The following is an 18,376-nucleotide window of genomic DNA, read 5'->3' on the forward strand; positions in this document are numbered from 1 at the left end:
TATGAATTACCCCTCATCATCCCAACCTCAGGATGCAACCCCAACACACACCTGTGTATGTTCAGAGCTAATTACTAATCCATAGCACCCACAGCTGGGTGCACTTGTTTTAGCAGAGTAAAGCTTGTTTTAGCCTTGCTGTACTGTTAGGTGCAGTACACCGAGATGTGATATCATGTTTAAAATATGAATTGTACTTTCACCCTTTTCCGTGTTGTTTTTAAATTAAAACACTTGGGATACTTAAAGGATAGTTTCAGAACTTGTCAAATCTAACTTAAAACAGTCATGCCTATCATGAACATTGGTTTTGCTTGCTGTAATCATTCATACTGGCCTTCCTAATGTCGCTTACTTTCAATGTGATTGATGGGTGACTAAATTAACCACATCAAATTGATACACGCAGTTCCAGCAAAGTACAAAATTACCATCATATCAATATAAATTGTCAGACTTTTTTTGTTTTCAAGCACAATTTATTGACCAAGTGCATTGACCACAAATGAGCAGGTCTGCATATTAAATCACGTATTAGTTTTTTTAATGACATAATGTTCTTATTTATTTATCTTTTAAAAAAATGCTCCATGTTGAAAATATTGCTTTCTTCCAAAAACGAAATGTTACATTTAAAAATCTGATTCATTTCACTTTAATTGAGAAGAACCTACTGTGTGCCTAAGTTTTCTGGCATTGTGGACATCTCGTTTGGTAGAGGCTCCTGTTAGTTTTTCTGGATGGACCATCAAAGAGATAAACACATACCCAAAGCTTCAAAATTGCTGCTGCTGATGGATTTTCTTTCTTCTACTAAGTTGTGAAAGACCACTATAGAGGCTATACTATGTATACTAAATATTATGTGATTGATATTGTTCTCTTTATTAACATAGGCTAAATAACAGCACTGTCTTACAGGTCACTGTAGGCTTAAATACAGTCTCTCTCTCTCTCTCTCTCTCTCTCTCTCTCTCTCTCTCTCTCTCTCTCTCTCTCTCTCTCGTCTCATGAAGTCATTGCCGAGCAGCCACTCAGTGCCGGGCTAAAGCTGAAGGAGCGCTGTGGACTCCACTGTTGAGGATCTCTGGAGCCGCGGAGACAGCTCAGCACAGTGCGCTCAGTTTGACAACAGCAGCAGCTCCTCTACAGCCTGCCCGCATGGAGATACCACCAACCCCAACACCATGCACTGCACCTATAAAAGCTCCAACAACACAGTCTTTTGTCTAGCTTGAGGGGGGAAACTCTGCAAGATCTCTTTCCTTGCTCCGCTGAGGTGGACCGAGCGTCAAAGTATTTTTTTCTCTCTTCTTTTTCGGCCAGCCCGTTTCTCTTTTTTCCCTTCCGCCTCTCGCAGTCTCCCTTTTACTTTTTTTCCCCTTGGAAAAAAAGCACTGCTGTTTCTCCGAGTCTACCTGCTCCGCTGATCGCCCAGCACCCATGAATTCAGATAAAAATGTGTACCTCGGCAGAGACAAAGGCATCATGCGGAAGAGAGCCTTGCTCCTTCGGAAAGGTTGCAGCTTCGAGATTACCAGGTAGGTCCTCTTTTTTTTTTAAGGGGGACGATTTTTGTGTGGGACAAGAGGGCGATTACCCCACAGTAACTGTAATCTCCTTCATAGAAGTGGCACTTTACATATGAAGCCACACAATGTGTCTTTCACCTTGTGAATTGGGGGTTTAGCCAGGGTCTGCTGTGTGTGCGCGCAGAGATTAGGAGCCCCCAAAACATATAATACATCTAAGGAGAGTGTAGTCATACAGTAAAACCGCCTCTTGATGTTCACCTCTCTGTCAAAAAAACATCCCAATGTCTTTTGTTGATCTCGTGCGCTCACATTTCCTATCGGACTGTGGTGGGAACTGTTACGCACGGATGCATTTTCGTATGCACCTGACTCTGCAATGTTGACAAAGCTGCTTAGTGGCAGGTCGCAGTCAATCGTCATTTTATACCCAAAATCTGGTTTCGATTGGGCAGTCCAGCAGTGCCTCAATGCTGTTAAATCATGCGCCATAGAGGGCTGAGAATATGCAGTTTTTAATTCCACCTACAGGAGATTATTTGGGGGGGGATCAAATCACCTGCTGTAGTCTTATGAGGCACAGCTGTACACCTGTGAGATCACAATTCCTGAGGATTACTAACACATGGCATGGGGTCTCATAGTGACCACATAATGTGCAACTGATGTGACCTCTCAGCGTGGTACCACTGATTTTTGGCAAATCTCCTGGAGGTGTCTGAGATATGTGGCCCTCTGGCAGCTCCAACAGGATGACACCGGTTGTGTGTCCCCGAACTGTTTGGATATTAAAACCTGCCCTGCTCACTCCCTTCTCTAAGTCATTTGTCAGTTTGTGTACTGTGGTGTGGACCAGTAAACAGCTGGTATGATTTAAAGGCTTTCACTTTTGCTGGTGTCACACCACTTCCTTCCTCTTAAGCGCTCACTTTCCACAAGACTTCCTAGCTGAGGATTGTTTGTCAAGACCTGTGTGAGAGCATAATGATAAAGCCTAGAGGTGTTTTCATCAGGACAATATAACCCATTGGTACTGGATAAAGGTAACCCAGTATTGTGTCGCTGTAATGACCAAAACCATATATGAGCACAAGGTGACATACAACAGATGTCTTGTTTTGTCTGATTTACAGTCCAAACCAAAGAAACATTCAATGTACTGTCATGTAAAAGCAGAAAATTGAAACCATCAAAATGACTTGATTATCAAAATAATTCCCGATTCATTTTTTTCCCATCCACTTATCGCTGTAGCCGTAGTTGTCATTATCTTGATTACATTGTCTGTAGAATATTGTTCTGATTACATCACCCCCCCCCCATCCCACTTCCACCTCCACTCTCATTTCTTGCTATTTCAGTCAATCTGCGGAGGTGTACAAGAAGTGCAAATTTACTAATGAAACTTGCTTCATTGCCCTTATAGCTGATAACTTTGTCCCAGTATGCAATAGTGAGACTTGTTGCTGTTGGAGATGTCTCTCCAGGCTGCCAGGTCCCACTTTCCAAATAGAGGCATGTATTCAGGGTGCATGCAGGGGTGAGATCTGGCCAGCTTTGTGCCAAGCACTTACTTTCAAATTACACATCTCTTCTAATTAGCTTGATTTATCCTGTGTATTGAAGGAGCTTGTTCCTTGTCTGTTTCCATGGGCCCAGAGTCACAGTGTGAGGCTTCCTGGCAGACTGTCTCTCAGACACTAGCAGTTTAACAGACAATCAATCAGAGCCGAGCCTCAAGTGCTACTGCATGGGGGAAATAGATTCTCCGCTATACTGAGGGAATATGAAAGACACTCAAGTAAAAAGCTGCTGCTGAGAAGTCTGTGTATAATTCATTGTACTGCATAGATGCATGAGCTAACAGACCCAACACCTTTAGACAGGACACACAGGATGTTAGAAACATGCTTTCACATAGATCTCACACACACACACACACACACACACACACACACACACACACACACACACACACACACGCACACACAATGGCTGAAGTGTTTCCATGTGATTGCCTGTGGAAGTATGTCATGAGGTAGTTTTATCTAGACATTGATCTGCCCTCTTTTTTTTCCTCCAGCCTACAGTACACAATACAGTCACAAGATAAATCTGAGGGGACGTGAGATAATTAATGAGGCAGGAAATAAGAAAAGTTCTGCTACCAAGGTCAGAGGTCAAAGAAGGAAATACTCTCAAGTACAAGCATCACGTAATTGTAATTTGAGTAAATGTTCTTTGTTACTTTCCACTACTGGTGTGGAAGACCTCTGAGAGTATGTCATGAATCCATACGATTCTTAACGAGAAATTAATAGTGTTAAATTCTCATGGTCTGTGCTAATCTCCACACGTTAATCTCCTTTGGGATAAATGCATCACATCACGTGATTATTTCTGACTGGACACTGCTTCGTAGTGACTAAGCCTTATCTAACAAAGCCAGCTGACTGCCAGTTGGCAGATCTTCTCACTGACAGCAGGTTGCTGCAGCGTTGCAGGTGAAATCAGAAAAGCTGAATATGGTGTACTGGAACCAATTGTTCTGTCATTTTCCCCTGCTATGCTGGTCGCAGGTGGTTAATACTGTAGTGTGTAGTGTGTGTAGTGTGTGTGTGTGTGTGTGTGTGTGTGTGTGAGGACTTAAAAGGGAAATCCACGGATTTTCCACATCAATGTTTGCGAGTACTGCTGCGTACATGAAACATGGCTTTTTTGGCCCCTGAGGGAACTGTGCAAAATATAATAAATTACCTCAAGTGAGTCACATGAGTCAGCAGCGTCAGTTGCAGCTGAAGACTACAAGTTTGAAAATGAAGGAGTTAAATATAATTGAGCTTACAGGACCTCTGTAGGCCTGCTCCTCATCTCTGGTTGAGGCTAGCAGCTTGTGGCTACATTAGCCGCTACTAGCATTACACATTTGAATCTCCAACTAAACTCGGTCGGTGGTCAAGTTGAATTGTGTTTAGTGTAATGCGTAGAATAAAAGACAATATTTTGGTTCTGCTGCATCGATTTTTGACCATTTAAAAAAAAAAAAAACTGTCCATCAAATCAAGTGAAAATAAGAAATTTGAGCTTCTTATACATTAAAAACGCAAAACTTTAGGCAGGTTCATTGCCCTTAAGTCTTGAACTTGACAGGAGAGTCTGGTTGTCCTCCAGGAACAACAAATCCTAACCTATTTAGTGCCTTTGCCATTAATTTCCACAACAATTGTAGCCTAGCATATCAACTCCGCCTGTCACTGACCTCTTGGCTCTGGTCTGCTTCAAATCTCTTCCAGTCAACCCCAGCTAATTGTGTGTGAATGAGATTAGGCTACACGGTGACACTTAAAGGAGCCAGGAAATCACTGGCAGAAAGACCACAAACTGGCAGAACAAACATAACTCTTGAGAGACAGTGCCAGAGAGACAAGGGAATAGTATGAACGGGCAATGACACATACTACGAACCAGCAGACATACAAACACTAACCACAGGAGGAAGATAGATTGATTGATTTCAAATGATGCAAGTATCAAAGATCTGAAAAAGCCAGCACTAGGCTTTCTAATGAGTTCAATGGAAACATCAGCAAATTCTGATGCAGTGGAAACTAACCTCATTGCGTTTGTCTTTGGGCTCACTTGTCAATCCATAACAGGACCTTTTGTAGTTCATTTAAGGAAAGGCGTGCGCAGGCAGGGAGCAGAAAAGCCCATTTATCATCGGGCTAACACAGGGCAATGTGTGAATAGAACATGTTACTCTGGTTTAATTTTGTAATGTAGACTTCCCAAATGCGTTAAGATAAGTTGCTTGTTCACAGTGTAGGAATGAGAGATAAGGTTTGACAGCCTGGATTAGTTGGCTTGGAAATGTGTGCTGCTCATTAATCAGTCCAGTCCCTCCTTGCTTTTGCCATCCATGCATGCCACCATGAGCAAAAGCTTCTCATAAAGCAGGGATAACGTCACCCTGCAACTGCGGCCGCATTAACGGCGCAAATATACTGTAGATCCCCGGCGGGCTGCAGCCACCAAAACTCTGACGGACTATTTCACTCACTTAAATCCTCCTCTTTCCCTAAACTTCTCCCTTCACAAGTTATTTAAGTGCATTTGCTTTGAAATGCTATCAGTGTCTACATTAACCTCTCCCACTGCCAATCCCAAAATGCTTTGTGACTGGAGCCAGATGTAGCTGAAGTGCTGCGTTCAGGTGCTTTGTAAAGGGATGGGTGAGGGAGCATTTGTGCATTTTTTTAAAGAGAGAAAAAAAGAGAAGGAAATGTGTATTAGGGTTTGTCCTTTTTGTGGTTTACTGGTGAAGCTTTTACAGTAGGCTTTAAAGCAGAATGTGAATAAAGAACATATGTTTTGAATGTCAGATGTGTTTTTTATGTTTTTAGATCTAAAAATACATTGTACACGGAAAGGGCCATATTGATGTGCTCTCTAACAGACAGAGGGAAGGTGGTTGTGTTAGGCTGGGCTGCTGGTGTCTCCCTCTGTGTTACAGTCTGTCATAAAGCACACAGTGGCAAGTTGAATTGATGGACTTCCTGACATTTTTGCTGACTTAAGGCACTTCTCTGCTTTGCATACTGTGAACATATTTAGCTCTCACACACGTTAGACGCATATCACACAAACATATTTGTACCCTCGTAGTTTTGATGTGTGTTTGCATTAGACACGAAAGATTGAAGAAGCAGTGTGTTTTAAATTTGACATCTAAAATGTTATTTTCATTATATTAATCAAATGATTATTTTCTTGATTAATCGTTTGGTCAACAAGTCCTCCACATTAAATGACGAAATACGTTGTTGTTACCAACACAGAAGCATTTTCTGATCCGTCGCCCCAATCAGCAGGTCAACATCATTTGTTGGTGCCTTCCAAAACCATTTCAAATCACTGTTTTAAGACTATTTGGTCAAGTTTAGGGAAACATCCTGGTTTAGGTTGAAATGACTACTTCATTAAGATTAGGGGACTTTTGTCATCATGGTTAAAAAAAAGTCTTTGTCACGCTACGATACCATCACATGACGTTCTCCTTTGCTTCCGACGGACAGGAGTTATAAGTACTATGGCCACCAGAGGACTTTGTCACTTGAATGTAAACATGTCGGTTTTGGGAGGATTGTAGTCTCGCTTTGCCAGACCTTCCTCCACCACGGCAGTTCAGAGGAGGATCTGGCTAGTCCACACTGCATTCCAGGATGGGAGAAAAACGTGCTGTGGTTTATTGGCATTTCCTAAAGGAGTGAAATCCGGCGGAATTTCCGTCGGCAATGGAGCAATCCTGGAAGTGGAACGTTGAGGATATAGACTAGGAAGATTGCTAATACGACTGATGCTGTCGTTTTTCTTCCACCTGTCCACCCAAAAGTCACGTCTTCAAATGTCTTGTTTTGTCCAACTAACAGTTTAAAACCCACATATATTTACTCCTACTTACTACTTCCTAGAAAACCAGGAAATATTCACATTCGAGAAACTGGAATCGCTCATTTTTTGTAAAAAAAAAATTACAAAAAGAGTACTCCACTGATTTAGAGTTTTACTTCAGACTCATGATGGACACTATTTATAAAAGGGATCTAGATTGATGCAGCAGAACCAGATATATATATATATATATATATATATAATTAGTTCTTTTTTCTTGCCAAAAGATGGCCAGTACATTACCGACAATGCAGCTGGACCGCTGAATGATTAGTTAGAGATCCGGGTGGGTTATGCTAGTAGCGGCTAACATAGCCCCAAGCTGCTAGCCTCAAGCAGAGATGAGGAGTGGGCTACAAAGGTCTGGTTAACTCTCTTCTTTGGAACTCTTCAACCACAGATTTTTGTTCATTTTCATTTCATACTTCTTTAGCCCAACCCACGCTGACCCAGGTGACATCACTTTCTCACTCAGGCAGCTTATCAGACTTCACACAGCTCCGTCTGGAGCCACAAAAGGTGTTACACAACTGTTTTTACATATGCAGCAGTACTCCCAAAGACCTGTAAACAGACTTTGATGTATAATCGTTTCAGCTCTAAAAAAAAAAAAAGAAAAAAAAAAAAGAGGTTGTTCCCAGGAGTTATGATTGCATGCACGGATTGCATGCAATATTATATCAATTGTCTGATTTCCATAGAAGGTTGTAATGGGGAAATTGAAATAGTGTGCAAGGCTGGTTCTGCTCTACTCAGCCTTACAGTCAGTCCCTCAGTGAGGTCTGATAAACACTGGACTGTAATCACTCCCATATGTGGCTGCATAGCTCAGCATAACCCAGCACAGTTCAGCCATGCGCACAATGCAGCGCACCAGGATCATTTAGACAGAAAAATAGATTCAAATTACTGGAAGAAAAAATGCAACAAAAAAAGGAAAGAAAAACCCCTCACTTGATTATAGCCCTATGTAAACTTCTATTCTTCGACTGAAACATCTGCTCCCATTTAGGGCTTTAAGACACATACCTACACATTAAAATGCACTGTGCACTGCTCCGGGAAAGCTTGGAGTTTGGAAAAACATTTCCCATTATAGTTGGCTGGAATAAGCCCAGCGCAGAGCGAGTTGTAGACTACTTAACGCAAGCTATCGGTTGAGATGTATACAAGACTCCTATTCTGGGGAGTGTTTCCTTTTTTCTCAAAGTTGTATAAACGTCCTTTTTTCCACGGGTCACTGTCAAGGATGACGCAAAATGAAAGTGAGTGTGTGTTGTAAGTATGTAAGATCAAAGGAAGTCTGCACAGTATGGGGACAGTCTGTGTGTACACTGTGGGGCTGCTTCACACCAGCCCACTGCCCCCATCATAACCCTTAAAGAGCGATCCAGGAGAGACAGAGGAGGAAATGGAGCCTGTGAAGGGTTACTGTTGTACATTTTTACCCTGCGGTTTTTCAGGGAGGCCAGCCAAAACCTCCTCTTGGTTAGAGAGCAAGCAACAGAAAGAAAGAACGAAAGAGATGGAAGGGCAGATTGAAAGTATATGTAGAAACATCGAAGAAGGGTCTATTTTCAACAAAGGTTGTAAATATGTGGCTCAAATTAAGTTGTTGAAGTGTGGACATTCTTTAAAAAACAGCTCACAGGGAGTTTCCCCAACTGTAGGCCTCTTACATTCACAATAGTATATAGATTATATTACATGTTGCTATTTCTTCTGAGCCATTCTGAAATAAGTCTGCGTTTACTTTTCCATCAGCTTTCAGTTTTTTTTTTTTTTTGTAAAACTCAAAAAGCACTGTGATGTAGAAGACACAGGTGCACATTTACAGGAAATGTGAGCACATGCACAAGTAAATACATCTTCCAGTAGTGAGTGACAGGCTTCACTAATCCCTCTACTGCACTTGGGTTCCACAAAGCACCACCAAGTCTTTAGGACCCTTACAACAGATCCAACAATCAGGTTTTAGAGGTAGTTATGTAGGTTTCACCAATCTAGAGCCAACACACAGAAACCACACCTACATGAGCTGTTAAAAATTCAATAAATCTCAAGCCAAGAATGATTCATATTTGCCATATACAGTATGATATTATTTAAACAGCTTTTTGTGAATTGTAGGGTGGAAGTAAGGAATACAATGACATGCATTGTTTTTTCTTTTGCCAAGGCAACCAAAAAGAGACTCCAAACATATTATGTTAAAAAATTACTAAAGTACTTAATAAAAAAAAAAACAAGTGTCATTTCTAAAGCATATGTCACATGTTGTTCTACATAAATCATCATTACAAATACTTTTTTTTAGAGTTGTTATTCCCTTATTGAACATTGGTGCCCTGAGGCAACAAAAAATATCCAGGCGGGGTTAATATTACATTTTTAAATTCAATTGATTGATGATCAGAAGATCCCAACCTTCCACACAATAGGGTGTAACATATAATGTAAATTCATGCAGTAGATGGTTAATATTACCTATACATGATGAAATGATAAATAATATATATTGTAAACTCGCAAGTCATATACAATCCATTATTTTCTCATGTAATTCTAATAAAAGGTATAACCACAAGAGGGCAGACCCTACCTGTTAAAAGCAGTGATGTTACCATATGGTGGAGGTAAGTGGTTGTAAAAATGTAATTCAAGAAAAAGCATTCACACTTTGGATCTTTTCATTTAATATGAGTACAGCTCTGAGGAAATCAAACTTGATTAGCTGCAGAAAAATTCAAAGTGTGAGTTGTTTTTTAAGCAGTTGAAACAGTATAAAAATGACATGCCTGGTACAGTACAGCGGTCATTCATACTTTTCCACTAGAAGGAGTAGGTGCATTACAATTTTTTTCCAATTGCTAACACACTAAAATGACATGCATAGCACAATTATTTAAACTGACACACAGAGAGCAAAACCTCTTCTCAAGTCTCCAAAAGTCTAAACACATTTTCTGCTTTACATACATTTTGCAATTCAAAACGGCACATGCAAAAGGTGCAAAAGTTTGATTTTGATAATGCTATATGTAGTTTTGGTTGCAGTGCTTCATTTTGCAGGGTATATGAGGTATTTTGCAGTTTGGGTGTGTGGTTTCGTGAATTGTTTTAAGTATTTTGATAAAACCAGCCTAGTTTGCAAAATTGTGTTTTAGCAATTGGAAAAAACTGTAAGAAGTAGTGACATTTATGTGCAGAGCAGGTGGACTCAAGTAGCTCCAGCTGAGGGTTTTATCCAGACATAGACAACAAACCCACTGTGTTTCTTTGTGTTCTGGAACAACGGAAGTTGTCGTTATTGCCCACAAGTACTAATGCATCCCTTATTTTTTTCAGGACTAAAGTGCATTGTCAGTGTCAAAACAAACTTTACAAAAGCACACACACACACACACACACACACACACACACACACACACACGCACAACATGTAGCCAAAAGGCGAAGGGCAGGGTGGTGTCCAGAACCAGTCTGATCGTTACAGACAAAAGGTTAATTCACCTGATCACATTTAATGAGAGTGCCATCATCAATCGCTGCAGCCTGACACGGTGACATTTCACTGAGGCCACGTGGTGACCTGCTGGCATTTAGGATGCACGCTAGAAACAAAGAGGCCAAGGTCTGAATCCAAATCATCTGCAGTGAGGATGTACGTATGTGTGTAAATGACTATCTTAACCGTCAAAGAAGCACTATACTGACTGTTCATTGAAATGTACATCTAGAGGTTTGAACTCATAAAAGAGTCAGTTGTTCGTTTTCACCAGAAATCAAAGGTGGAAGAAGTACTTGGATCCTTTACTTGAAGGGACTGTACTCGACATTCATAAAAATTAATAGAGCAGCAAACAAATACAGTATTTGCTTTGTAAAGATATAGTGAAGTAATGGCATCCTGATCAGAGAATGATGTCACACTCCCTCTGTGTGTGGTGTAATGCAAGCTTCTCTGTTCTTTGTTTTGATAGCTGGTCCGGACGCGTGTGCGTGTTAGTGCATGTGGCCATGAAAAAACATAGATATTTCAAGAATTGGGGAAAGGTCTGTGAGAGCCATGTGGAGGCAATCCCAGCCCGTTGTTTTTCCCAGTAGTACTTAAATACATTACTTGAGTAAATATCTGTCTAAGCTAAATATCTTCTTGAACTCACCATTTAGCTGCTTTTATTTTTCCATCGTGGTGCAGGTTGAATCATGTAATATTCAAATGAAGCCATTTACTGCTTCCTCCTCCAGGTTACATATTATCCAGGAATCTAAGCTTCATCAATGACTGCTTTTAGTAGTGTGTTATACATTTTGCATTGCATTGTGTGTTGTTACTCATTTTCATACATCTATGACTCCCATTGGATCCAATGGGGTGCAGTGTCTGTAGCTGCACATCTAATCACATTGTACGCTCACACAAAGTAATCAAGGCTTTATTTATCCTACGTGTGGGAAAGGTGCCGTGGTCAGACATGGCTTACTTGGTGAGACTAAAGGGCCGGAGTGGCAACTGTCCAGAGAGAAGTCAGCATAGCTCTGAGGGATTAGCACACTATTGAGTCAAGAGCTCCTGATCCGCGTCATGCAGCTTCACAGGCTTCAACTGCTGAGGCTAGCGTGCGAGTGCATGTGCATACACACTTGCGTTTAGTGCACTTGTGCACTTGTGCACTACAACCCGTCCTGGCATGGACACATAGATTAAACCGACACACTATAATGCTTACACCTACATTTATAACCTGATCTTTGAAGTTCAATTTGTCTGGGGAATGCAAATCCTGGGATAGACTATCACTGCTGGGTCCCACACACTTGCATCTACAAGAGTTGAAGATTGAGGATTATAGTTTTTGTTTTACCTCCTACCTAATGCTTAAGCCCTCAATAGATCCAAAAGACCAGGCTCACTGGTTATTTAGCATAATGGAAGCTTGCATTTGAGGGTGTGTGAACCCTTTAGGTTTGCTTTAACAGCACTCCATTGTTTTCATGACATAATGCAAAATTTGACACATACTGTAGTTTGAGTTGAGTTAATCCATGTGCAAATGGAATGCTCATTTAAATAAAAGGCGCTATCCAGCCGGAAGAATAATGGTTGGATCATTTTGTCATTAATACTGGTGAAACAAAAATAATCAAAGAATGGAGAGTTTCTGCTTTTTGTCATAATAAATTTAAACACCTTGCAGTAGATTCTGGCAGACTAGGTGGTTTACAGATTAAAACAAACTAAGGTATGTTTACATTCACTGTTTCTCACCAGAATGTGTGTATCCTTAAAGCCCCAAAAAATTGTCACATGCTTTTACTTCCTCAAACATTTGCAAAGCAGATTTTTGGAAGAATTTGAGACCTACCTCCATGTTTGCTTGTGCTTGCTAGCAAACACTCTCTTTGTGGGATTATTAGGGGTCCAAGCCCAAGGGGGCTGGAAACCGCGTTTGCATGGCAACGAAATTTCCGAAATTTTGAGGGTATCATCTAGGGCCATTCCTGAGGCCACGCCTATAGTGAGGTACTGATTCGTCAAAGTGGGCGTGGTCTATGGGACCCAGGTTTGGATTCACCACTTACACTAATGTGAGCAACTTCAAATTTACAGTGTAGATGTACAATGGTTCATGGACCTCACATACCAAAAAGTACACATATGGACCACTAGGTGGCGCTATAATGATGTAAAACGTGTTTTTGCCTACAACTCCCACATTTCACATCGCACATTAGAAAAACTTTCCATGTGTTCTTTGCATCGAGCTGAATCTGATGATATAGGCCGCACCCATTTTCCAATGCCAAAACCAACTTTTTCTATCTCCTCCTAGGCCGTGCAACCTATTGGCACGGAACTTGGTATGTAGCATCTCCAGATGGACCTGACCAAAAGTTATCAAAAGAATTTTATTACGTTAAACTATTTGCAATTTACAAGCAAACTAATTTTTGTAGCTAGCCACAAAACACGAACTTTAGCATATCTCGGCCAAATTAATAGGTATCAGAAAAATCTAAACTTGGTAGTGTTGTTCGACATCCCACTCCGAGCCTCTGTACCAAATTTGGTGAAAATCGGCCGTTAAGGGGCGCTATAATGAACGTAGATGCGTTTTAATTGGGAAAAATTTGCAATGGCGATATCTCTGCCTCAGTAAATGCTATCATCACAAAACTTGAGATTATTGTTCGACATGCCACTCTGCGGTTGTACACCAGATTTGGTGATGATCGCCCTTTAGGGGGCACTATAATTGAGGTAGAAGCATTTTGGCCTTTTACTCAATGAATGGGAAATTTGCCATTGCATTTCACTACCGACTTTTCCCTCGCCGCCGTCGTGCTTTGGGTTCTCCTTTCGCAGGCTCCGCTTTCGTGAGCTCTTAAGCTGCAGACACACTGACCAGATGGCCGACCCTCGGCAGAAAAGGCAGTTGGACTGATCAGTCTCCCCGAGTTGGTCAAAAAAGTGCCTCGGAACACACCAAAGCAACGAGACCTAACACGTCTCAATAACAGCAGGCGGCGCTAATCTGTATTGTTGCCCAAAAATTAAAACCGGCAGCCTATTGGACGAATGCATCACGTGTGTCTGGTTTCTCCGGAAATTCAAAGACAGACTCTCATGGCAGCTTGTTCAGAATACAATCTCATATTGTACTGAAATAGTTCACCGAAACGTGTTTCTGAAAACATTTTAAGCGAGAAATAGGCCATGCAGCTGAATCTGTCTTCATTTCAGATCGACAAAGGTCAGTTTAAAAGATTTTTGTCAGATTTTGAGAGACTCTAGTCATGCTCATTCCGCTCCCCGTTTCCGGGTTAGCACTCTACCAATCAGATGGGTCATTTGAGTCCGTGTGCCGGCAGTGCCCGCCCCGCCAATTATACATGTCAAACCGGCCAAAATTAATTTTTTCATTTAATTTAATTTATTATACAGGAAAATTTAAAAGCAACAATTAAGTTACAATAAACGGGCCTGACTCAGTTTAAAAACTGGTTTACAGCAGGTTCCTGTTCTGCAGCAACATAGAACAATGAACACCGTTTCGGCACATTTATACAGGACATTACTGACTAGACAGATACAACAAATAAAACATTAAATACGAAAAAAGAAGACTAAAAACAATACATGAACAATCAGTGTGTGCAAATATGACTATCAAGAAGAAATAGTTTATATGACTTTTTGAAATATGTGATGGATGATAATGTTCGAATGTGATGGGGAATGCCATTCCAAATTTTGGTGTAAATATAGAAAAAGGATTTCTGACCGTAGTTGTTTTTGTATGGGGGAACTGGAATGAGTGCCTGTGAAGCTGACCTAGTGAAGCGTAGTTGTCTCATATTGTGTGTCGGAAGAAGAACTGTAAGTGCTGGTAAAGAGCTATTTTGAATCTGAAAATAAAATGCAATAGCATGGCTGTTTACGTAGTTCTGGTAAGTCAAAGCATTTGTGCGTGTGAGCGCACTGCAATGATGAGATCACTTTGGAAGATTACTGTGGATCTTAAGTGCTCGGTAGTATAGTCGTGCTATTGGTTCAGTAATGTCCTTAGTGGTAAGAGACCAGATTGGAAGACAGTAGGACATTGTTGAAAACACAATGGCATGTAGATAGGTTTCAGAAACCGAAAAGGAAAGATATGATCTAATCTTGTTATACACACAGAGTTTCTGATTCAACTTTTTTGTTAATTTAGAAATGTGTTCCCGATATGTAAGGTGTGAATCAAGTAGCGCACCAAGGTAGTTGTAGGTCTTTGTGACGACAAGATCTTGGTTTGCAAAAGTAATAAAATCAGTAAAAAGACTTTTTCTGGGTGAATGAAAATACATACATTCAGTTTTCTTTACTGAACTTTTCTTTATGGTCAGGTGGTTTTTTTTCAACCAATCATGTAAGAGGTGAAGATAATGATAATAAGATGATAATTTGGAATTGATGACATTAGGATTTGAATCAGCAAGAAAAATCACAGTATCATCAGCATACAGTAAGCATTTTGAGTGTTTACACACTCGAGGGAAATCATTGATGTATAAAAGAAAAAAGTAAGGGTCCTTGTGGAACGCCCATGTCACAAACTAAACGTTGGGATATGACATGATTAATTTTGACTGTCTGAAAAAACACTTTTCTTCTTTTTCTGGGATTTGGGGTGTTAATTTGTGTCTCTGGTGCTTCCACATGCATACAAACTTAAAAAAAACAAAAAAAACATCCATGCTGTTTTGAGTGAGATACGGGTTTCTGAATGTGTCCTGCCTTCAGTCTCCAGGTGAGCTGTTCAAAATCTGAGAGGAGACGAGGGGCCTAGGGGGCTAACTGTTAGCATGCTAGCGCTAGCATGCTAGCTCGTTCTCAATGGCAAAGCACTGCTACAACACACACAAATTCACCCTAATCTACAAAATAAATTGTATAGAACTACTTGCATGTCCCTGTTCTGCAGGTATTCCACACAAAGTTGGAAGTGCGCCCTCATTTGGAAGAAGTCTCCTGGCTAATCCTGCCTTGTACAGGCCGAAGTTGCAGAAACAGATGCACTCCTTACCTAGCTACTGCGCATGTGCGGTAGACAACAAAGATGTTACAGAAGTTGCGAGGTCTCACTCTGTAGCTAAAACTGAGACCTGACAGGGTGAAAAGAGGAGCTGCAGCAATGTGCAGTACAACAAAAATATGGTGTTTTTTGAAAATTAAACCATGTAAACCTATTCTGATGCAACCTCAAATTACAATTATGAACCTGAAAATGAGCATAATATGTATATAAACTATTATATAGCATTTTCAGGATTATACTTGCATTTATTGTTTGTACTAGAACATGTTTACATGCTTTAATGTAAAAAACAACACTTTATTTTTCTCATACTGCCCATGGCTGTTGCCCCTGTATTCACCCTCTGTATGAGACGCACTGTAGGAGCGCCTGTCTCTTTAATCCCTCCTCCCGAAAAACCCAGTCTGCTCTGACTGGCAAGAAAGAAGAAGAAGAAGAAGAAGGAAAAAATCAAGGGGGTAAGCTCCTCGGACCGCGTAGCTCCTATGGCGCCATTTTGATGCTAACAAGCCATCACCTCCCATTAGCATTCCATTGACTGCCATTCATTTTGGCGCCACTTTGACAGCGAATAACTTTACATCTGAAGCGTTTTAAGACTATATTTGTCCATTGTTTATTTCTAAAGAAACACGACAATGTATAAAAGGCTCCATTACCTTGTACCTCCTGTTATGGCTCTGTAGTAGACGTTTTTGTAAAAATAGGCTAACAATTGTGTCATAACCACGCGACTTACTGTCGCACAGTAGAGAAATTACCGTACAGTACAGGAGAAGCGTGCAGGCAGTTTCGTCTCACATTAGCTGATTAAGTGTAATTACTAATGTTAACTAGCATTTTAGTATAATAATAATAATAATAATAATTAATTAGCCTGTGTCCATGTTATCTCTTTACATATACCTACGCTCTCCGTCTCTGCAAGATTGGGAATGATTGAGATTTCTCTTGGCACAGCTACCAGAAGACTTACAACTTTCAGACAGGTTGCTCACAGTACATTTACGTCGTCTCTCTCAGTTGGAGGCTGCGCAGTAATATCCTTCACTGGTCTCCATCCAGAGCAACGGGATCTGTTGGTCCATTCTTATATACTGTCTATGGAAATTACTAGCATTGCCCAAGATTACAGCTATGTCGCGTTAGCATGTAGCTAGTTAGGCTAATTATCACGATGCTAACGTTAGATTGTAATGGAACAAAGCAGCACTTTCCACCGTTTAAAAATCACAAAGATAAAGGCTTCTGAACCAAACCCTACCCAATCGGACATGTTTCCGCGGTAGTGCAACCCGGAATTGGGGTGAATTTGACAACATTGGCAGCCCAGATGAAATTATTTACTGCCGTTAGCCATGTAGCTACTATAGTTAGCAGTGGAGACTAAGGTGTCCGGTATACTCGGCGCGCGCAAATGTGACGTCATGGGAGCACTGTAACTATTTATACTCGTGCGTGGCGGTCGCGACACTAGTTGCAGTCTTCTCCTGAACAGAGGTGTCGCTAATGAGGAAAGGCTACCGACTTTGCTATTTCTATGGACTAGAAAAAGATAAACAATGGCAGAACTGGCAGCAGCATTGATGTCAATGTTTCGATTTGATTCGATGACCTACTTCATCGGATCAAGCCTTTCATTCACCATAAAGTAACTAATTTTAACCCAGTAGTCCTGGCATCCGGTTGCCCTCAAACTCGTCCATGCTTCCTGTTTCTGCCCTCTGGTTGCGCACTCAAAATCCTGGTGCGCCAGCGAGATCTACGTCATTTTGACGTCACATTGGCGCGCGACAGGTCAGCTGCAGTGACTGTATTAAGCCTTAATGGAATATAGCATCACTTTCTACAGTCAAAAATATATAATAATGGCTTTTAAACCAAATACTACATAAAACGAAAAAATATTTTATCGGATGTGCCTTTCGTTTATACGGCGACAGCGTTTTGGGAAGAAGTGAAACCACCCTCCAGAGTGGAAATCTTCCCTCAAAAAGGGTAAAAACGCAAAAGTCTGAAGACAGTGGTGTGGAGAGAGACGAGAAAAAGGCGTCCAGGTAGTCTGTTATGGAGATTTTCAGTGTAATGGCTCAATATTTAAATGATTTCGACAATGTGGATAAGGTTGTTATAGTTTGATGACCATATGTAGGCTATTCATTTGAGCCAGAGTAGGCTACAATGTTGCAGAGAGAGAGAGAGAGAGAGAGGGGCGCAGCGGGCAGAGGAGGGTCTGCTTCAGCCTCCTCTGCCCGCTGCTTCTCGCTCTCAAGCAGCGGCTGAAGGGCTGCGAGGCTCAGGATATTGGTAGTGCTCCCGTGGGTGCTGTGCTGTGGCTCATCACGGTCGACTGTGCCAGTCATCATCAGACAAACATGCAACTCCACCTCCTCGTCTTTTCCAGACAAGCTTTGTTGTTTTGGTTTAGCGCTACTAAGGAGAGAAGTAGAAGGAAGGTTCTGCGTAGGCACGCAGCCTTGGTGGTGTTGTGTGGCAGTGCCACCTAGACGCCTGGCGTGCATGCTACATCGAATTTCACACACTTTTGCGTCACCAGATCTCCCCCCCAAAACTCTCGTCTAAACGTGGAATAAAAAGTGTGAACGCAACGCCACTTTTGCATTTTCTCTTCAGATCGTTTCCGTCTAAACATAGCCTTAGCCGAGAGTAGAAAAAACTGTTGAAACCGGAGAGTTCAGAACTGTTTGAAATCTGAACGATTTAGCTCACATGAATTTGTCTAAAATACGTTTAGATAGATAGATAGATAGATAGATAGATACTTTATTTCTCATTCTCACAACACAG

General features: G+C 41.1%; 1 protein-coding gene across 3 annotated transcripts in view; it reads left to right on the plus strand.

Annotated features, from left to right (window-relative positions):
* The first annotated feature begins 1,372 nt into the window (after positions 1 to 1,372).
* garnl3 (GTPase activating Rap/RanGAP domain like 3) overlaps positions 1,373 to 18,376 on the plus strand; it is an 83,290-nt gene continuing 66,286 nt past the window's right edge. For all 3 annotated transcript variants that reach the window (XM_078271090.1, XM_078271094.1, XM_078271091.1), the window contains exon 1: positions 1,373 to 1,541. In XM_078271090.1, the coding sequence (XP_078127216.1) occupies positions 1,444 to 1,541 (98 nt within the window). In that variant the 5' untranslated portion in view covers positions 1,373 to 1,443. The remainder of the gene's footprint in view (positions 1,542 to 18,376) is intronic.

Source organism: Sander vitreus, chromosome 16, assembly GCF_031162955.1.
Source record: "Sander vitreus isolate 19-12246 chromosome 16, sanVit1, whole genome shotgun sequence".
NCBI classification, from domain to species: domain Eukaryota; kingdom Metazoa; phylum Chordata; class Actinopteri; order Perciformes; family Percidae; genus Sander; species Sander vitreus.